We start from the raw sequence: 19,229 nt of genomic DNA on the forward strand, positions 1-19,229 counted from the left end.
TACGGTGCAGAGATGGATGGATGAACAGATGGATGGATAGATACCTATTTTAAAAATATACATTTTAAAACCTAAATACTGCAATTTCCAGACTATTTAATGGACCTAAATGTAAGTCAAATCACTAACCTTGAAAAGAACAAATTGTGTCAATATATTGTCGTTTAGTCACAAGTATTCACGCTACTACATGACTTGTTTACATAGGAAGATTTTTTTACCTCTTAGTTAAATACACAATGGTAACATACATAAATACCATTAGTGATTTTCCGCAGAGCGCCTGTAACACAGGTGCTTTAAAAAAATACAGTATTCGACCACAAAAAGTCATTGATCACTAAAACTGCTGAAGTCGTCTTCTGTAGTTTCCGTCTTCTCTCTCTTTCGCTGTAACTCGATGTCACTTTTGTCTCAAGGCAAATTCTCTCTAGAGTTTGTGCTGTCCTCTTTGTCACGCAGCAATCCACTCTTTCAAAACCCGTTGGTAAAGAGCCAAATATTAGCCTCATCGTAGTGTTCAAAACGTGTGAACAAAAACCTGCGGTTTATAGTCTGGAAGTTACGGTAGGCAGCACGTGCAAAAATATGTTTAAATATTTCACAGAATCATAAACAAAGAATGCAGAAAAATCAGCAAACATTTCTTCAAGCAATGATAGATTTCAAATGGAGTGTTACAAAATGCTAACCAGGTGGCTAATATTCCTCTGATGACCTCATAACATTACATGAGCCCATTTTCTGTTCATTTTAAAACAGGATGGAGACAAAAACAATAAAAATGATTCAGGCAAAAAGTGTCAAACTGATGCCTAATTAGACATTTCACCATCACAACAGACATGTTTGCCAAGTTGCGTATGCCTATTTGTGTGCAGAAGATCATATTAACTTAACATGCATTGTAGGCAATATTCACATGGAATTCATGTGGGGCATTTACCATGCGAAGATAATTCATGAGGCTGGTCCCGTGTTGCCAGATCTGAGGCGAGGTGCAGCTCAGGGGCTTTACTCCAATTTCCTGACTGCGGTTCAATTCCCTGACCGCCCCCACAACCACATGAACGGCATCAAACATCAGCGCTGAAGAGAGCTGTTGAAAGAGAACGGGAGACAAAGGGAGGGAGGCAGAAAGGGCAGGATGGATGGAAACATGGGGAGGATGGGAAATGAGACAAGGCAGAAGATGTAATGAGGAGGGAGGTGCTAGCATTAATGATTGAAAGGATAACAGGAATAAAGGAGGAGAAGAGAAAAACAGACGTTGGGAATGAGTAAATAAGAGGGAAAGAGAGATGGATACAGTACATCAATAGCTATTAAATTGGAGCAAAGGAGCAGCTAAAACTCTTTAAATGGTCCATGAATCATCAGCAGGAACTGAACAGCTTAATATTACGTGGCAAACAGACAAAGCTTTATAAATAATACAAAGAATTTGTTTGCACAAGTCCGTGTTTGTTTGAGACACTAACCGCAGGGCCGGGATACGTCAAATCACAGCCCTCCCTCCATGAAAGGTTCAGGCTCCTGATAAACTCCAAATAGAACGGATGTGTGGTGTTGAACATGGAGAAACCCACGATGTTGGACTGCTCATCCACAATGTCATCCAGTCTCAGGAGGGGAAAGTCCTGAAGAAGCAAAGGAGAAATAAAAGGGCAGAGAGAAAACATTCAGATGACAAGGAAGGTTGGCAACACAGTGCTGTTCAAAACATATTCAAAAGGTTATTTCTCACCTTTTCTCACATCACTGTTATAAGTTTTAATGCATGTAATTTGTATTTCATAAGTCAGATCAACACAAAATAGTTCAGAACTTTGAATTGGAAGCAAATAACGAATAATTGTCAAATTTTTTACTACAAATAAAAATCTGAAATGTGACTTGAACTGGTATTTCGCCCTCCTGATTAAACACTTTATAGAATTACAACTCCCGGACAAATCCTGTAAACATGAATATTCAGGTCTTGTCTCATCTTCTCAAACTATTTCGGTCTGGGCTTTGACTGGACCATTGTAATATAAGAGTATCCTTTAATCTAAACCGTGCCACTGCAGGTCTAACTTTATGTTTTGGATTTGTCTTGTTGGATAGTAAAAATCTGTAACTAAAAAGCTAGATATAAAAAAATGTAAGTTTCATATATTACCAAACTTTGCTTCAAAGTACTGTAAAAATTGGCAGTACTATATTTTATTTAAGGGTATCGGAGAAAAGAGGGTTGAATACATTTATATATGTATGAAACATTTTTTAGATTTTTATCTGTAAATGACTTTGTATGGTTTTCATTCTACTTTTCAATTCTGGATTGCTTTATGTTGGTCTATCACATAAAATGTCAGGAAAATATATGGAAGTCTGCGGTTGTAAAGTGGCGAAATGTGAAAAAATGTCAAGGAATAGAAATATGATAGGCACAGTACATTACACCTTTGCATGTAAGAAAATAACAGTGCAGTCAGAAGTGCAATAAAGAGAAATGCAAGCTTCCTGGAGTGACAACTGATATTTGACAAAGAGTAGGAAAAGATATAGTTAGCTATAGAAGAACGGGGGAAAGGTGATGGAGAAGGATAAGAAGGGTTGATGGAAAATGCTTGAGTGGCTTTTCAAAGTGATACGCATGCAAGTGCATCCAAGGCACAAGAACACATCAAGTACAAAGTGCAGAAAGGAGGAAAAAATAAAAATCAGACATAAAATGACACTATAATTCAAATGCTAAAAGGGATGGAAGTATATCAAGGAGGCAGATGAAAAGCCTAGAAGCGTGAAGAAGGTGGCGGGTGGTGAAAAAAAACAAAACACATCTCATCTGTCATCACCTTCACCTCAGACCCCTTTCTTCGCCCTCCTTCTACGCATCTTTGAACAGCATGTTTGCTTCTCAGATCTCTTCCTCTGTTTTTCCATCTTTCATCTATCTTCCTCTTTTTTTTCCCCCTCCACTGTCACCTCACTCTACCTCCCCTTATTGAACGCTTTCTCCGCCTTAGCACCTTTGGTCACTCGCGCTCAGACAGAAGAGGAGGAGGAGCGGGATGGATGAAGGGAGGAACACGTGAAAATGATGGAGCACAAGACGGAGGAGAGGAGGTGGAAGAATCGGCATGTTCTTACCATGGTGGTGAGGATGTACTTATAAAATGCTGATGTCATTCCCAGCTCTGACGCCTGTAAGACAAAGAGAGAGAACAAGATGAAAAAATAAAGAGGCAGCAGGTGAGATATGAATGTGGAGAGAGAGAATAAGAAATGACAGAGGAAGACGGATGGCGAGCGAAAGGAGGAAAGAGAGGACACTTAATGGGGAAGGCAGAGAACAAGGACAAAGTAGGAGAGAATGTGACAAAGGGAGACGAGGAAGCATACGTTAATCACAGTTTTACATCATCAGCCTAACACTAGTACATTTTGCTGAGGGCGGACAGGCACTCCAGGAGAAAGCATCCCATTCAAACCGTGACTCACTCCGCTGGCTATCGGCATCAGAATGAATCAGAGCAAAGCCGGGTTAACATCTGCACCGCATCCCAGCAAAATGAGTCTTTGTATAAGAAAAAGAAAAAAAGATTTTTTTTTTTTTTTTTTTTGTCCAAAACTTTCAGAGGAGTGTAGCTAATTGACATGCAATGCCACAGGGCAGAAAGAAAATCTAAACTAGATGTTAATCCTATTCAAACACACGTGTGACTGAAGACCTTTGAAGTATTTCTTTTACAAATTGTGAGCACTGCAGTGTTTATCAGCGTAAATTGAAAAATTTAACTACATAACAGAAATAAACACCAAATGAGTCAAGCTGCTCGCCACAAAAGCAACTTTAAATCCAAATGTGTGGGTGGTTCTGAGGAGTGTATTGATGTTTGGTAGACCTGACCTTCTTGAGGATGAGATAAGAGACAGAAGCATTGGCGTCAATGATGATGGTGGCTACTTTGTCGTCACGGATCTCCTTTAGGAGGGGCGTGGGGTCCAGGTTGTCGTCCAGCATCCTGATGGACAGCGTCTCCCGTGAGATGAGAAAGCGACGAACGAGTTCCTCCAACCTCAGCAGGCCTGAGAGAAACGCAGAGCAAAGACAAGTCACCTGTCAGAGTATTTTGACGTTTTGGTTTGTAATGTGGAAAAGTTTAAGGGGCACTGTGTCCTTCTACAATACTTGAAAAATACTTTTAGCTAAATGTAGGAAAGCAAATCATAACTTTATATGGTCTGTACAGGACATATTTATTACAAACAATCCTCACTGGGACTTATTTTCTGGTGGCCATTATGCTTAGTAAGCTGTTGCTCTTTTTTGGAGCCACTAATAGAAGGAGGTCTTACAACCTGCTTTACATAAAGCCCATTGCAGAAATAAGGCCATCAGCCACAAAACAAGTGATTAGATTTTGTCTTAATGCCCCTAATTTACACTGGTAATGCCTCATATAAAAAAATTAAAAAGTTAACTTAATATGCGTCACCTGATGACTCTCACAGCTTAAGCAACATATATTTACACCTAAACATATTCACTGCTTTTTGTGTCTTCTATCACACTTCCAGACGTCATATGGGCAAAAATTACATATGCAGAACATACTGTGGGGTTATAATAAGTCTTTTCTTTCTGTTATAGCAAAACACTCCTGCTTTAAGTAGTTGGATATCAGATAATCTGATTTGACGCTTTTTTAGTTACATCTTAGAAACAAAATGTAAGAAATCAGAACTAATTCATTAGTCTCAGGATACTAGAGCTTCTTTTTTATTTTTATATTATCTGGTTAAAAGTTCACTTCATGCTGTGGTGTATTTTACATTTATTGTATGTCCAGGTAACAGATGAAGATTAGTTTGACTGCGGCTACAAAAGAAGCATCAGAAAAGTATCCTTTAAAAGAGCCTGAGGTGTGAATGAAAAACAGGAGGCAGTGGTTTCAGTTGTAGTGTATGTATTAAGTAATTGTACAAAATAAAAACAAGACAATAACAGCAAAAACAAAAGTAGTTTAGTCAAAGCAGACTCATTCAAAGTCCATTATCCATTGTCTAACTCGCCATCCGTACATCCTGGGAAAGATTCTGGTCCAAAAAAAAAACAAAAAACGACCTAAAAGATCAAAAATACACATAAAGAATTTGATTCCAAACAAAATAACCGAAAATCTTTATAGCATCTATACAAAGGAAATAATTATTAATATATGCATATGAGAGTAAATTAGTGTACTGGTTTATGCAAATTAAATGCAATTATTACATTTCCAATATCTTTAAACTTGATTCAACATTTAAGTAATCATGTTAAGTAGTAGTAAAACTGTGAGTAAGGGGGCGGGGCTTTAAAGAAGTTGGAGAGTTTGGGGCAACACAGGAAGTGGGCCCCCAAAAATAAAAGTCATCTGACTAAACATGTGTTACATCCGCTTTTCATATTTGGTCCATTGTGACGGAGGAGCCGTCACGAGCTGGGACTTAGAGTCCGTGTCAGCATGCGCGCGCATCCGCCGACAAACACGTACACAATCACTAACTTACTTTTGTTGCAGCTTGGACTGGGGCGGTTCATCGTGGGTGCACACGCGGTGTTCCTGCTTCAGTTAAACATTCATTCTAACATGTTTTCAGCATTAAGCTGTGCCGGGAAGGAGTCACATGAGGTGGTGATGTCATCAGAGCGCACTGGGTGTTGTCTATTAAATTGAGTATTGTATTTTGTTTACAAGTTTATTTTATTTATTTATTTTTCTCTTATTATTATTATTATTATTATTATTATTATTTTGTATACTTTAAGAGTTGATTTGAGTTAGAAGTAATTACTTAGTATTTTTGCTTGTTTGGATTGTCTGTGGGCGGAGTCTGTGGCTTTAAAAGCAGGTCTCTGCTCCACAGGAGGTCAGTCTGTGGTTAGACTCCTGAAGAAGTCACGCTGGAGGTGATGGACTGTTGCAAGTGAAGGTACTGATGATTATTTGATTTCTAACCTGTTCTGGATGTCCTTTGTGTGTGGTCTGCACCTGCCATCTTTGTGAGCGCTTAATAAATCCTCTAAAATGATCTCTGACTTGGACCAGTCATTGTGTTTGACTAAATCATAATAGAACCTCGTCACATTCATATTTGCCAATGTTGCTTGTTCAAAGGTTTTCTAGTTGCTGATATAAATTTAAAAGCACTATTTTAGTATATAATGATACTGCTTTGGCAAACTATTATGCTTTAAGTAAACTTTAAATGATATTGATGTCTCCAAAAATGTGGCATAGTTGTAACTTTCTCAGAGACATTTATCTAATTATTTGAGTGTCTTTGGGCCTGCATGTAGCCTAATCCTGGTTAGATTACAGAAGATACGGAACACAACATCAGACAATTACCCTGCCAATCATGACTGCAAATAACCAGATGAGGGGGGAAGAACAGTAAACATAGCTGCGACCTTTTAAGTGAATACAACGATTATACAAAATAAAGTTGGACAGATAGAGGAGCACTGAATGACAAACTTCTTCAGACAATTTTCCCACTTCAAGCAAATTCCTCTTCAAACTAAGTAGAACCAATAGCAGTCAAGTCTCACTTGACATCATGTAAGCCATTACTAGAAAGTCTGCTTTGGTGCTTCCTGATTGTAATTTCATAGTAAAGCACCCCCAGCTATGTAAATAAGTGGTGAGCGAGGTATCTGGGGGACAGAAAAGGGGGAGGAGAGAGAGTTGGAGACCAATGAGAGGAGGAGAGGAAAGGTAGTACTCCGAGCCCCGTAGGTGGAGAAAGCCTCTGTAAGCAGTGGGGTAATCACTGAACCAGGCCAAAACTTTAATTAGTTCTAGGAAGGAGGGGGGAAGAAAAAAAAATCAATGCACTTTACAGCTTCCTCTCGCTCCTCTCTTGCTCTTCCTATTTCACCAATTTCCAACTCACACACATAAGCCCTAACCTCTCCATCTCTCTCGTCTGAGCCCTTTGCTCCAGGTACCTCTCTCGGCCTTGATTCATCTGGCTCTTGTGCTGCCACCGTCTCCTTCATGTGCTCGGTCGCCATCCTTAACCCTCATCCATCTCATGAAAACTGCATAATGGAATTAGGCTCAGATAGCAGCTTCTGACTCATGCATAGTGAGAGAAGGATACATCGGAAATGACCCAAAATCTGTGATTCTCGCACATTAAGCAGAATATCTCGCTCAGGGAGGAGACATTAGATGAATACCATTAAGATGGAGTAGGAAAAAAAAGAAAAGAAAATGGGGATGTGCTTTCTTAATTTACCTTTTTTGTGTGCGCGTGTGATGTTCGGTGCAAAAACAGTGTGTTTTTGCATTTTGCTCACCTCAACTGAATCAATGCGAGTATGTCTGCTTCACTTTGAAAAGCCTTCTCTACACCGGAGTAAACAAGATGAATTAAAGAATGGGGGCCGATGGTAAACATTGTCTGATGTCGAACCTGTGCAGCACCACAGTACAGCTGCACACATATTAAATTCAAGTGCATCAATGTTTAATCCCTCGTGTGCAAACATACAGAACAAGCAAACCTGAACTCAACATGCACATGTTCAGATAAGGTAAAGCAGGAACTGGGTAAAAAAGGTATAAAAACACACATATAGCATGCTACACACACACCCACACGGTTGTTCAGAGTGTGGAACAAGCCTGTTGAGTGGCAGTTAGCACCTATTCGGCAGCCATGGCAACCGGCTCCACCGCGATAGATAGCGCAGCCAAGTGGGTCAGAGTCTGTGAGTGCGATAACCTTGTAAAGATCACCTTCGAGGCAAAATGCACGACACAAACGCACTCCACGCTTTCTCGGCAGGTTTTTTTTTTTTTCTTCTTTCAGAGAGCTGGATCTTTGTTCACCCAGATGGGTAAGTGTCCCAGCCATCGTTTGCCTGCAATTTTTCAGGGATGGAAGAGAGCGCTGAAAAACAGAGCTCTTATCTGGCCACTCAGCTGATGATCAAAACTGAAAAGGACGTCTGATGCTGTTTCAAAGCTCCTTCAATTCAATGAAGTCCAGTTGGTATTCAGCTTACTTTCAGGTCGCTGTGGGCGGTGGGCACTAACTGCCGAGGAGATAATGAAAGCTTCTCAAGCTTTCATTAAGAATCAATTTTTCTTAATGTCACAGCGTTTTGTTTGGCAAAATCTTTTCAGTCTACTTTCAGTCTTATTGTTTGTCGTTTTACTTTGAATTCTTCTTCGGTGGTGTGAGGAGTTGACAGCTACACAACAACTAAAGCCCACCTCATTTTCACTCAGAAGGAAGAAAAAAAAAACCTGGCAATTAGTCAGCGGACGAATCGGATTTTTGCCTCGTCCAAGAACGGATGGTTTTATTGTGTCACGTAGTCACAAAGCTGTTTGTACACTAAAGCCTCCATCCAAGCCCTTTTATTCCAGTGACTCTCAGCGGGGGACTGCAACATAAATCAATAATGCACTCTTTCAAAATGAAAATAAAAACAGGCAGTGACCAAGCTCCGAGTCCCCCGTGATGCTAAAGCTCTCTGAGTGCCCGGCCAGTCAAATCAAATGTCTGCTAAGTTCCTCCACTACTGGGAAGCTTTTCAAGCATGAATATTTATCAAACTGGTTTGCCCTTAAAACCCTCCGAGGTTCAGCATGAGTAATAAATAGAAAGGCTGCATCATGAGCTGCCTTCTGAACTCTGACAACAGGCACATTTTTATGACCGGGCTGCCAAAATGAGCAGAGGTGTAAAGTGATAAATTTGATTTATTGGCATCACTGTAATTGAGAACCACAGCTTTCTAAATATGCATTTTTTAATACGGTGTTTGAAATATTACATTCATTTGCATTTAAATCCAACCACTGTTATTGAGTAAAAACAAATGTTGCACAGAAGGTCAGGTGGGATTATCAACTTTACTTCTGTTTACTAAATGAGAGAATATTTTTAAGAAACTCATTTATTGCTTTATTCAAATTCTGATCTTTATATATAACACGTTTACGCTCCAATTTAGGAGAATTCATCCGATGGTGATATCACGGCTTTGCAAGCTTGATATTTTAATTAATTCACAACATGAGAGTTAGCTGGAGGCACAACTGTGAATGAATTTTAGGCAAAACAACAAACACACTGCTTCCACCATACAGGTATCAGTCCATGACGCAGGTTCAATTCCCGGTCCTGGGACATTTACTGCATCTCCTCCTCTTCTTTCCCTTCCCTACTGATGACTAAATGCCAATAATACCAAAAAGATATAAATAAAAGTCTGGTTTTATACCTCGGTTCAATAAGAGAGTGTCATTATTCACAGCACAACTACTGACATTCCTTCAAAGCAACATAGAAAGATAGAAAGATGGATTACAGTTTGCAAATGCACACAGGAACAAGGATCTTATCCGATGAAACTATAATTGATCATCAATGCAACTGGAGAAAAATGTGTAACTTCATATCCTTTATGCACAATCTCACCACAGCATATTTTAGATGATATTCCATGTTAGTTACTCTTCTTTTACTTGAATATATTATCATAGTATTCAGTCCAGCTCTGGAAATGAGTGTCCAGCTGCAAAGCAGCCAAACAGCGAATCTGCCAACTCTACTGGAGTCACTTTGTTCATACAAAGGTAAACAAGGTAAACACGCTTGCAAGGACTCAACCAATGCACTTACACCCACCTAAATATGAACACAGCTGTGCAGTCAAAGTCACATAATACAATTTAGTAGAACAAGAGGCGGTGTTACTCACATTCAGCCTTGGCACAGACCAAGCTGGCAGACGGGTAGCTGAACGAGCGTAAGATGGAGCCTATGGCCAGGCTCAGATCCTCGTTGCTGGGGTACAGAGTAACTGAGGCAAAGCGCAGGTAAGGCAGACGGGGCGTTTCCTCTGGACCAATTTTTACATGAGGGATCTGGAGGAAGAATAATATTGACAGCGAATGATAACGCATAAGAAAGGCCAGGGGGAAAAAAGTGATTTATGATTTATTCTGCAGAAACATGCAAAGTAAGGAAAAATATATAGAAAGACGAAAAAGGTATGAAGAAAATAAAACTGTTTGAGGAAATGGAGGATAACTGGTGGAAGAACAAGTTATTTAAAAAAAGAGAAACTGAACATGAAGATGCAGTAACGCCAATACCTGCAACTAGGACAAAAAAATGACTTATGTTGGTACATATTTGCACAGGTAACACACCTCTTTCTCCCCACATATGTGACTGACAGTAGAGCCGGAGGCGGGGCTGGAGGCTGGACCGATCACAGAGACGACGCCTTTGGGTAGAATCTGGCACACTGAACAGGGAAAAAAGGGAATAAATTTGGCTCTGTAATTTTTAGGACGGCTGCACTGATCTACTATCCTGCAGCAACTGTAGTCTGTTGAAAAGTGTGAGAATGTCAGTTTCAGATTAATCATTTATTCTACTGAAGCAGCAAAAGATGTTTCAGTCTAATCTGGTTAATTTTATTTGAAATATTCCAACGGCAAGAAGAGGATAACCAATCAGTTGTAGGACATTAATGTGAAGACAGTAATTTTTATTGCTATAATAATTTTTTGTCTTGTTACTGATTTACATTGTAAAGTGGGCACTACTGTAAGATTACAGATACTGAAACTGTTGCAGATTAAAATCCATAGCAGACTCACATGTCAAAAGTCTAATGATACATCCACTAACTCCCTCCATGAATGAAATACTGTTAAAGTACTTAAAATAAAAATACCGTTAAAGAACTTAAAATAGTTTTAAAAAAGGAGGAAAATTTAAAGCTTCTTTAAAAATAAACATAATTTCTATTCATCAGATTTACCAAGAGAAACTGTCTGAGTGGCCCTTTGTAACAAACGGAGTAAGATTTACAAAACAACAAGTTTTACCCTGGTTTAAAAAGATATAAATTCAGATAAAAGGTGCTTAATGAACTAAACAAGCAATTTGCTGCCCTGAACTTTCATCACCAAGAACCCACAAGCTCCTGTGGGCTATTTTCCTTTTCGCTTAGGAGTAAAGTTACTGTTTATTCTTTTCTTGCCATTCCTGAGCTGCTGCTTCAGACTGAAAATGTAAAAAAAAAAAAAAAAGACATCCACAGCAACCAATATAAGTTCTTTAAAACTTACAAATGAATTCATTCCTAGCTGTACAGTTAGGTATGATTGTTAGAGACTGTAAACATAATTAAAGTTTTTATTTCCTTCAGTTTCCATGAGCCGAGCAGCTCAACCACACGGACCAGTCCCTGCAATGGGAGCAGGATCTCCAGAACACAGGGAAATTAAATCAATAAATCATTAAAGGTATTATGTATTTTACAGGCACATAGTGTCACTTTATAGCACAATCAACTTCATTTACTATGAAAATGGTGTATAACCTAAAAGAAATTTGAGTTCACAGTTTGAAGCCTTGAAATTGGCCTCTGTTTCTTTAAGAAGCTCCTGCTCTTTCCGACACGCTTATATCATCACGCCATCACAACGTTTCTCCATTAAGCCATTTACAATCATTCCTAGAAGCGTTGCACTGAGAAGTACTTTGTATAAAAAGTTAAACAGGTAAACAGCTCCACCAGGTGTTTACTAATTGCTGCTGCCGCTAGTCTGGAGGAGCTGAAGGTGGCTGATTATAGAGCAGCATGTTTTTTTTTTATGACTTATCACATGAACAAGTTTATTCACATGTGAGTTTCCTTACATTTCTCATTTAATGGAAACACAGCAATTGCTAAATGGTGTTTTTTTTTACCTTAGCAGAAAACTGAAAGTTTTGCACACATTTGTAACAGAGACGCAGCTAGTGATTCATAGATGAGGGATGTGTATTTTTATTTTGATTTGTGCATTTCAACGTTGAAAATCAACCTAACTTGAGTGGTTTGAAACCTCACAATGCTGGTGTCCTTCCAGTTATTTTTCACTCTCCTCAGATCCCAAAATACAGCAGGTTGTAATTAAAAAAATATTAGTGTTAAAAACAGAGCACATGAACTATTAAGTATTTGATCCAGAGATGATTCAAATAACCTGAAAATATTTTTCCAATCTGCTTCTTTTCTCCACAAATGTCCAACATGAACATTTAGGCTAATATAAACACTAAAATTCCAGCATTAGGCAGATAGGTATCTCCTACATACTTATGCTTACTGCGTGTTTTATGTGTAACCGTACCACTGTAACCTTGCTAGACAAATTGATTAGCTCCATATTTATCTAAAGATGTTAATTTTAACGTGTAAACGAGGATTTATGGAAACACAGAAGCTAAATGCATGGGTTTATGACAGAATGGAACATTACAAGGAGGTTTGGAGGTTATTTCGGATGATGATGGTCTGTATTTCACAGAAATGAGTTTGATGACGGTCTAAATCCAAGACAAAATGAGGTATTGGGGGGGCAGGACCTGCTGAAAGACAATGAAACCTAAAGTGCTGGTGGCAGTCATTCACTTGCAGCTCTTTGACTCAGAAGGGAGGAAAACATGAGCTGCAAAGACTGGGATTTAGTGATGAAGAGCTTAATGCTGCTTTGATCGATTTTCTTGTTTTTCAGTTTGTATGTTTCACCAGCAGATTAAATTATTAAACATCACCTAAAGCAAACTGATGCAGAGATAGTAGACTAGAAAATCAGAGCTGGGATTTGTTCCAGAGAGGTTTAAAACACTTTTGGTATTACTTCTATAACTGAGAAAGAGTTTTGACTTAATCAAAATCATGGCTTGGTGAAATAACTTAAAAAGCTACATGACTTTTCAATAACTTTACGGATAAGATGCACTGACTTGCAAAAATAATTACACTCCTTGAAGTTCTGTCATTACTAAAACACATTTCATTTAGATTTTAAACCAACATAAACGAGGGCATATTAGTGAAGAGAAAGCAAAATGGCACCTGGTTTTCATAATTACCTGTAACAAAATGTAAATTGTAGTGTGTATTTGCAGTCAACATCCTGAGTAAATGTTGTGTAATAACCTTTTCTGCAATTATAGCATCCAACCTACATTATATGTAAAGAGTGGGGTTTGTTATCCTTTCTGCTTGCAATACAGCTCAAGCTTCATCAGATTGGACAAAGAGGAAATTTCAGCATTAATTTTCGAGTCTCACTACAAGACATGCATTTGGACCAAGGCCTGGACTTTGACTTGCACATAAATCTGCTTTGATAATTATTGATTTTATGTGATTCATAATATTTCATCCTCTGAATTGATGATGTTTTGGAAGCGACCAGGAATTTAAAAATAATTTAAACACAAAACAATGCATGTCTAATCAGGCCACTATTTGTGTGTCCATCTTTACTCATGAAATCTACGCTGTTCACACCAGATAATTACCCACAGAGGAGTCTGGTCACTTAACTGTCTGATTCAGCTATTCAAGAAGCTGCTTTTTTTTCTCCAGTTGTTATTGCAGCTCATCCCAATTAGTCCTCAGTATCAGCAACTGTGAGTGTCAATGTGTACATGTGAATATCTACTAAGTGCTTGTGAGTGCACAGGCTCCCTTTGTGGACATGCACGTGCGTATCTGCAGAAAGACGAGCGTGTGCGTGTGTGTAAATGCATGTGTGTGTGGATGTGTGTTGCAGTCATCTGTAGCTGTAAGATGATGAGCTCCCTGATCCAGAGACTAGAAAATGCTGTGAGCAAATCAGCCTTTCAGAGTTTCTTCCTGCTCGTTGGTCAAGGACACACAGAGACGCACATGGCCGTATTCTAAGCAGGGCACATTATGAGCTCAACCCTTCTAAACATTGTTCTAGCAGCCTGAAGCGAGGTCGATGACCTATCAGAAAAGGAGCAGAGAGGCGGTGGTTCAGTTTTGCAGTATTTCCACAGCCTTTGCTGACTCTAAAGATTCTGTTCAGTGAGTTTTCATGAAGTGTTACGGCCCTTTTTTATGCTACTGCTGATCCATTTTACTGTTTGATGATGTGTTTATTATTACGGCCTGCATGGTACACACTTCCAGCTGTTACTGGAGGGCACAGGTCTCCTGTTTTTAATGAGGCAGTCTTAGTGGCCCATTACTGGTCTCCAGTGACATGTAAACTAATAAGCAAAAGCCCCTTCTGGCTTCAAATCCCACAAAAGTGGTTGTGTGGTTGTGTTTTCTGCACATAAAAGGGTTGCTTTTCACACACAAAAAATTCTAATTATTCTTTTAAAGAGTTTAATCTTTTGGAAAGAAATGGTGCTATTTAACATACTTTTCTTTTGTCTGCAAGTCACTGGCATTATTAAATATAAATATGACTTATATAACACACTGGTATCCGCACCGGTCATTTTCTTTGTGCTAATGAGGCACTATGCTCTAAAGACTCGAATGTTTTCCTCTGGATTTTATCATTCTGTTATAAGTCTGAGGATGAAAGTTGATCTAGAAGTCATTTTTGAAGGGAAACGTTTCTACTCACTGGTGTCGGTGGTGTCATACTGGGAGTCTCTTTGCAGCTCGTATATGTCCACCTCCACTCGGGCTTGCACTGAACCCTCTATCACGCTGTTGATGTTCTCCCTGGCCAGGGCCAGCGCCAGCCGCTCCCCGCGCCCACACACAGACTGGTCATCCAGAATGGCAGCTAGAGAATTAGAGAGAGAAACGGAGAGTCAGGGAAACCAGAGGAAGAAACATGGACTATAATGATAAAGGGAATGTCAGAACAGAAACACACAAATGAATCGTAACAAGAAATAGAATATGTCCACAGCATAACAAGGTTGCTCCTTAATAGATCCCCACTTCCAACCCCTGAAGGAATAGAGGGATTTTTTTATGCTGCTTTTAGGATATGAAAAGAAATCCAAAGAAAAAGAAACAACTTTATTTACTGCCTTTAAAATAGTCTTTTCTGAGGACACTTGAGCCACCTTTATTCAGTGTCTTGAAAAGCATTTAATCTTTCAAGATTTTGTCGTTGCAGCAACAAATTACTCCACAGTCTCAAGGTACATAGACTGAAACAAAGTAGAGCACAAATGTTGAGTTTGAACAAATAAAGCTCTAAAGAAACGTGGTGTATATTTGCATTCAGCCTTCTTTACTCTGATGCCCTGAAATCTAGTGCAGCCAACAGTTTTCACAATCACATCATTTGTAATCAGAAATAATCTGTGCATGATTTCAGAAAAACATGAGAACTTCTTTTTGTATTTTGCCGCGAGCCATGTAGTGGAGATGCAGCAAACATGAGGAAAAATGTCCTCTGATTAGATGATTGGCCTGCATTCAAAATGCTATTTGTTCCAGAAAATTACTAATGGAACTTTTATATATTTATATGGTGAGAAATGAGAGGACAGCATCTTTCTGCGGGAAACGCTTTATTTTGTTTCTCAGAGATGACAGGGAGATGGAGAAGTAAGTAACAATATTTGATAAAGCATTTTGATAAAAAAGTATTTTTGAATGGAAGAATGGATCAAGCAAACTACTGGCCTATCCTGTACGAACACCTGTGAACTGTTCAAAAACTTTGAACAACTAAGATGTCCATTTTCCAGCAGGATGACCTCCTTAAACTTACAGCAGTGGTTTATGTCAAAGCATATTCATGTTTTAGAATGACCTAGTCAAAGTCCAGACCCAAATCGAAATGAGTATATGTGGCAAGACTTGAAATTATATGTTTAAATATGTTTTCCATCTAGTCTCACTGAGCTTCAGCTGTTTTGCAAAGATTTATGGGCAAGAATGCGTGCAAAACATTCTGAAAATGATTTCTAGCTATTGTTGGCAGGTCTATAAAATATTAACAGAGGGGGGTTGAATACAAATACATGTCATATTTTTGCAATTTTTATTCATGAAAGGTTGGAGTTTGCCACCGGTTCTTATGAGCTGATTATTAGTGTTCAGATCCTTTCCTTTGTGCTTTTGGTAACATTTTATGATGTGTTGCATGTTTAGTTGTTTTCTGTTTTTGCAGTGAATTTAAACTAGATTGTGTGTAGCATCAGAACAGACTGTTCTCTGTTTCCTTTACTTCGTTGTTACTGGTCTCTGCAGCTGTAACTCATACAGCTTCATTGATCTCCATTAAGTCCTTCGAACACCGATCACTTTCTTTTTATGCATGGGCATCATTCAGTCAGGCCCCAGGGCCGTGGGGAAAAAACAAAAACGTGTGACCAATATTTGCCATTCACACAGGATTAGACAGTAAAGCCAGCTTCTCACCAGCAGCATGGTGTGTGGGTTGTCTGTGCGTAATGTCATGATTTTCATTTTGGCTCCGCTGTTCAGAGATTACAGCACACACCGCAGCAGCATGTCGGCGTACAACACTCCTTAGGTTTGTTTAGTCATCGCCAGATTTTTGTCATTTTCTTTCATTCCTTCTGTGTGTGGCTTACCCAGTGGTTTGATCATTGTTCATGAAGAGTCCCTTGGTTTTCTCAGTCTTGCTCATTAGTTCCACACACTTCAGGCATGTAACACAACAGACTAATTGCAATGTTTTTTATTTTACCTGAACAATGAAACGAGTTGTTTTCAGTGCTAGTTTGCTTTAGCTAAAGGCGCTGTCAACGCAGCTGCAGATGAGAATCCCCAACGCATTTCAAAAGTCTGAAAGCCTTTTTTGAGAATCACTTTTATAATAAAAGCACTTCACATTTCCAAAGAAAATTGCATCAGCCTGATAAATATGCTGCAATTTTCACACAAAATGAACAGTAGTCGTGTAAATTCTGCTGAATAATCAGACGAAAAGCATTTCCGACATTGTGAAACAGTTTCTCTCATTTGATTTGCTCAGACACAGTGGAAAACATTTAGGTGCTAATTGTTATAGGAGAATTATGAAGCCAGAACACTAACACAGAACTGCTATTTATCTATTTAATGATGTAATCTTTCAGATTGCTCCAAGCAGCTGTTCAAGAGCCAAATTAGCCTACTTCCACTGTGCATGACTGTCCATTAATGTGTGAGCTGCAGTTCAAATTAGTGCTGTCTTCAGACCAAAGTTATGAGTCTGACCTTGTCGGATTTTTACTGCAAAATCTTACACCAGAATGTTCATTTAAACATGAAATGAGCACATTCAGCTGCTGTCAGATGAATGGAAAGTGGAGTTTAGATCGGAGACATTCTAGAGATAACTAGAGATATACCAATCAGAGATTATTTTGACTAATGTCTGATCATAGATTTTGTTAAGCACTGACCTGCCATTACTGATTTTGGATGGCTTTGTTTTTTTGGGGGTTTTTTTGTTAAAGACAAGATAATCTTATTACTATCTACTCCAAGTTACATAGCTGTTTCTTTCTGGATCATTGAATTTCTAAAAAGCAAAAAATATATATATATCATCAAGATTTTCTGCAGAGACCGAGCTTAACTGAGATTTCTGAGGACAGGAAGCATTTCTGGATTTATGACACAAAATTAAAAGTAAAAGAACAAAATCAAGCAAAATTGCTTCATAGCTTCTTGTTATTTGTGGAAACCTTTTCCTTTATTTAAAAGTAGCAGATTAAACAAAAAGGTGACATGAACACTTGAAAAATGTTGTTTCCTTTTTAAATAGCTTCTTTTGTGCTTCTGCTTAAAACCCCAATAATATGTAAAATAGTTAACAGAGTCTTATTCCCTCAGTATGACCTTCCACATTGAAGGGAATTGGGGTTTTTTTAGCTAAAACCTTCAGAACTTGGGTAACATTTTTACAGTTTTCAATGGGCCAATCACTGAGCAGAGTGATTCCAGAGTAAAATCGGACAATTTTGGTCATCAGGAAACGCTTGGTGCATTTATGTTGAGAATAATCTTTTTGCATAAATGACTTGTCTGCAGCTGAACTCAGATCAAAGAGCTGATATTCAGAGGATTTGACCAGCTAAAATATGCATCTGTGGTCAACTATAACACAACCAACTTTTACATTTATGTCACCTTGCAGAACCTTTACACAAGTTGATTTGGTCAATCTGGGCAAAAGGCAGGTTGCACATATGAACGTCAGGTATTGGTTTTAAATGCAACCGTTTTAAAAGTAATCAAATTTTCAGGAACACCTTTTCCATGTTTATAAGCTGCCAGAGTTAAAGTTAGAGTTCCCTTCCCCAACTTTCTGTGCACTGCCATGCAGCTGTCTGAAAGAATGTTACCACACATTTTCCAGCTTGCAAGAAAAGCAAACTCAGATATTTAGCTAATGGTTATTCTATATATTTTCCAGACTAAGTATTAAATTTAAAATCATAATATATAAATTATAAAGAAAACATTTTAGCTGTAATAACCAATGTTTTGTTGTTTCAGCAGCAGCAGAAAAAACATTTGGTTTTCCTCTGTATATGAAGGCTATTTGATCCTGATTAGTTTTATTTTTACCATGAAATTGTGGTATTTCCACTAAAGAATATCGACCTGTTTGTTTACGATGCTCACTCCAAGGTGAAACAACTGATTTGTGAATGAATGAAACAAATAAATGTAAAGTTCGTTCAGAAACCTTTCGACCTTTGTAGCGTCTACTCACCTATGCGGACAGAGGAGAGCAGAGGGGCCTGACTGAGGGAGAGTGGTGGCATCGTGACTAGCAGGAAGGAGAGGAAGCGTATTGACAGCAGCAGTGCTGGCAGAGCCGGCATCTTCTACTGCTCCTCATGGAGAACGGTCTGCTGGCTGCCTGTACCAACACCTGTGGAATTGGAGCGCGTGTTAGTCGACACAAAGTCCCACTCTTCCTTTAAATTGTCATCATACAGCTTATCTCCACTTTGCACTGTCATATTCCAAGGTAGTGGGAGCACCTGTGCTTTCACAACCCATACAATGCACGTTCAAAGTCAGTTATGAAGATGTTTCTTGTCATATCGCACCAGCAGCCTGGTTCCCATGCATACAGCTTGTCTAATAATAAAATACAGAACACAACTGTATCCACGTCTCCTGTGGAAAGTCTGCTCTTTAGACGTGACAGGATTCAGCCTACCAGAGGATCTCCGGAGGCTTTTCAAACAAAACATCACAAAGCACACACACACACACACGTTCTGCGTATTCACACACATTTGTGCACACGCAACACAAACAAACACGAAAACAGATCGACTTACACGATAAGGGAGTACTAGAAACAGAATAATAAGTGTAAATACAAGAGCTTCGAGGATAGATGGCTGTACACTACACAACACTCACCCGTATCCACCAACATGGCTGCTATACCCTA

At 38.8% G+C, this 19,229-nt stretch overlaps 1 protein-coding gene across 4 annotated transcripts in view; it reads right to left on the minus strand.

Moving 5' to 3' along the window:
- grik5 (glutamate receptor, ionotropic, kainate 5) overlaps positions 1 to 19,229 on the minus strand; it is a 128,744-nt gene that overhangs the window by 30,190 nt on the left and 79,325 nt on the right. For all 4 annotated transcript variants that reach the window (XM_028012954.1, XM_028012951.1, XM_028012953.1 and 1 more), the window contains 8 exons: positions 18,534 to 18,695; positions 14,460 to 14,624; positions 10,215 to 10,312; positions 9,761 to 9,926; positions 3,899 to 4,077; positions 3,139 to 3,192; positions 1,482 to 1,640; positions 947 to 1,099 (listed from right to left, as the gene is read on the minus strand). In XM_028012954.1, the coding sequence (XP_027868755.1) occupies positions 947 to 1,099; positions 1,482 to 1,640; positions 3,139 to 3,192; positions 3,899 to 4,077; positions 9,761 to 9,926; positions 10,215 to 10,312; positions 14,460 to 14,624; positions 18,534 to 18,645 (1,086 nt within the window). In that variant the 5' untranslated portion in view covers positions 18,646 to 18,695. The remainder of the gene's footprint in view (positions 1 to 946; positions 1,100 to 1,481; positions 1,641 to 3,138; positions 3,193 to 3,898; positions 4,078 to 9,760; positions 9,927 to 10,214; positions 10,313 to 14,459; positions 14,625 to 18,533; positions 18,696 to 19,229) is intronic.

This window comes from Xiphophorus couchianus, chromosome 3, assembly GCF_001444195.1.
Source record: "Xiphophorus couchianus chromosome 3, X_couchianus-1.0, whole genome shotgun sequence".
In the NCBI taxonomy this organism is placed as follows: domain Eukaryota; kingdom Metazoa; phylum Chordata; class Actinopteri; order Cyprinodontiformes; family Poeciliidae; genus Xiphophorus; species Xiphophorus couchianus.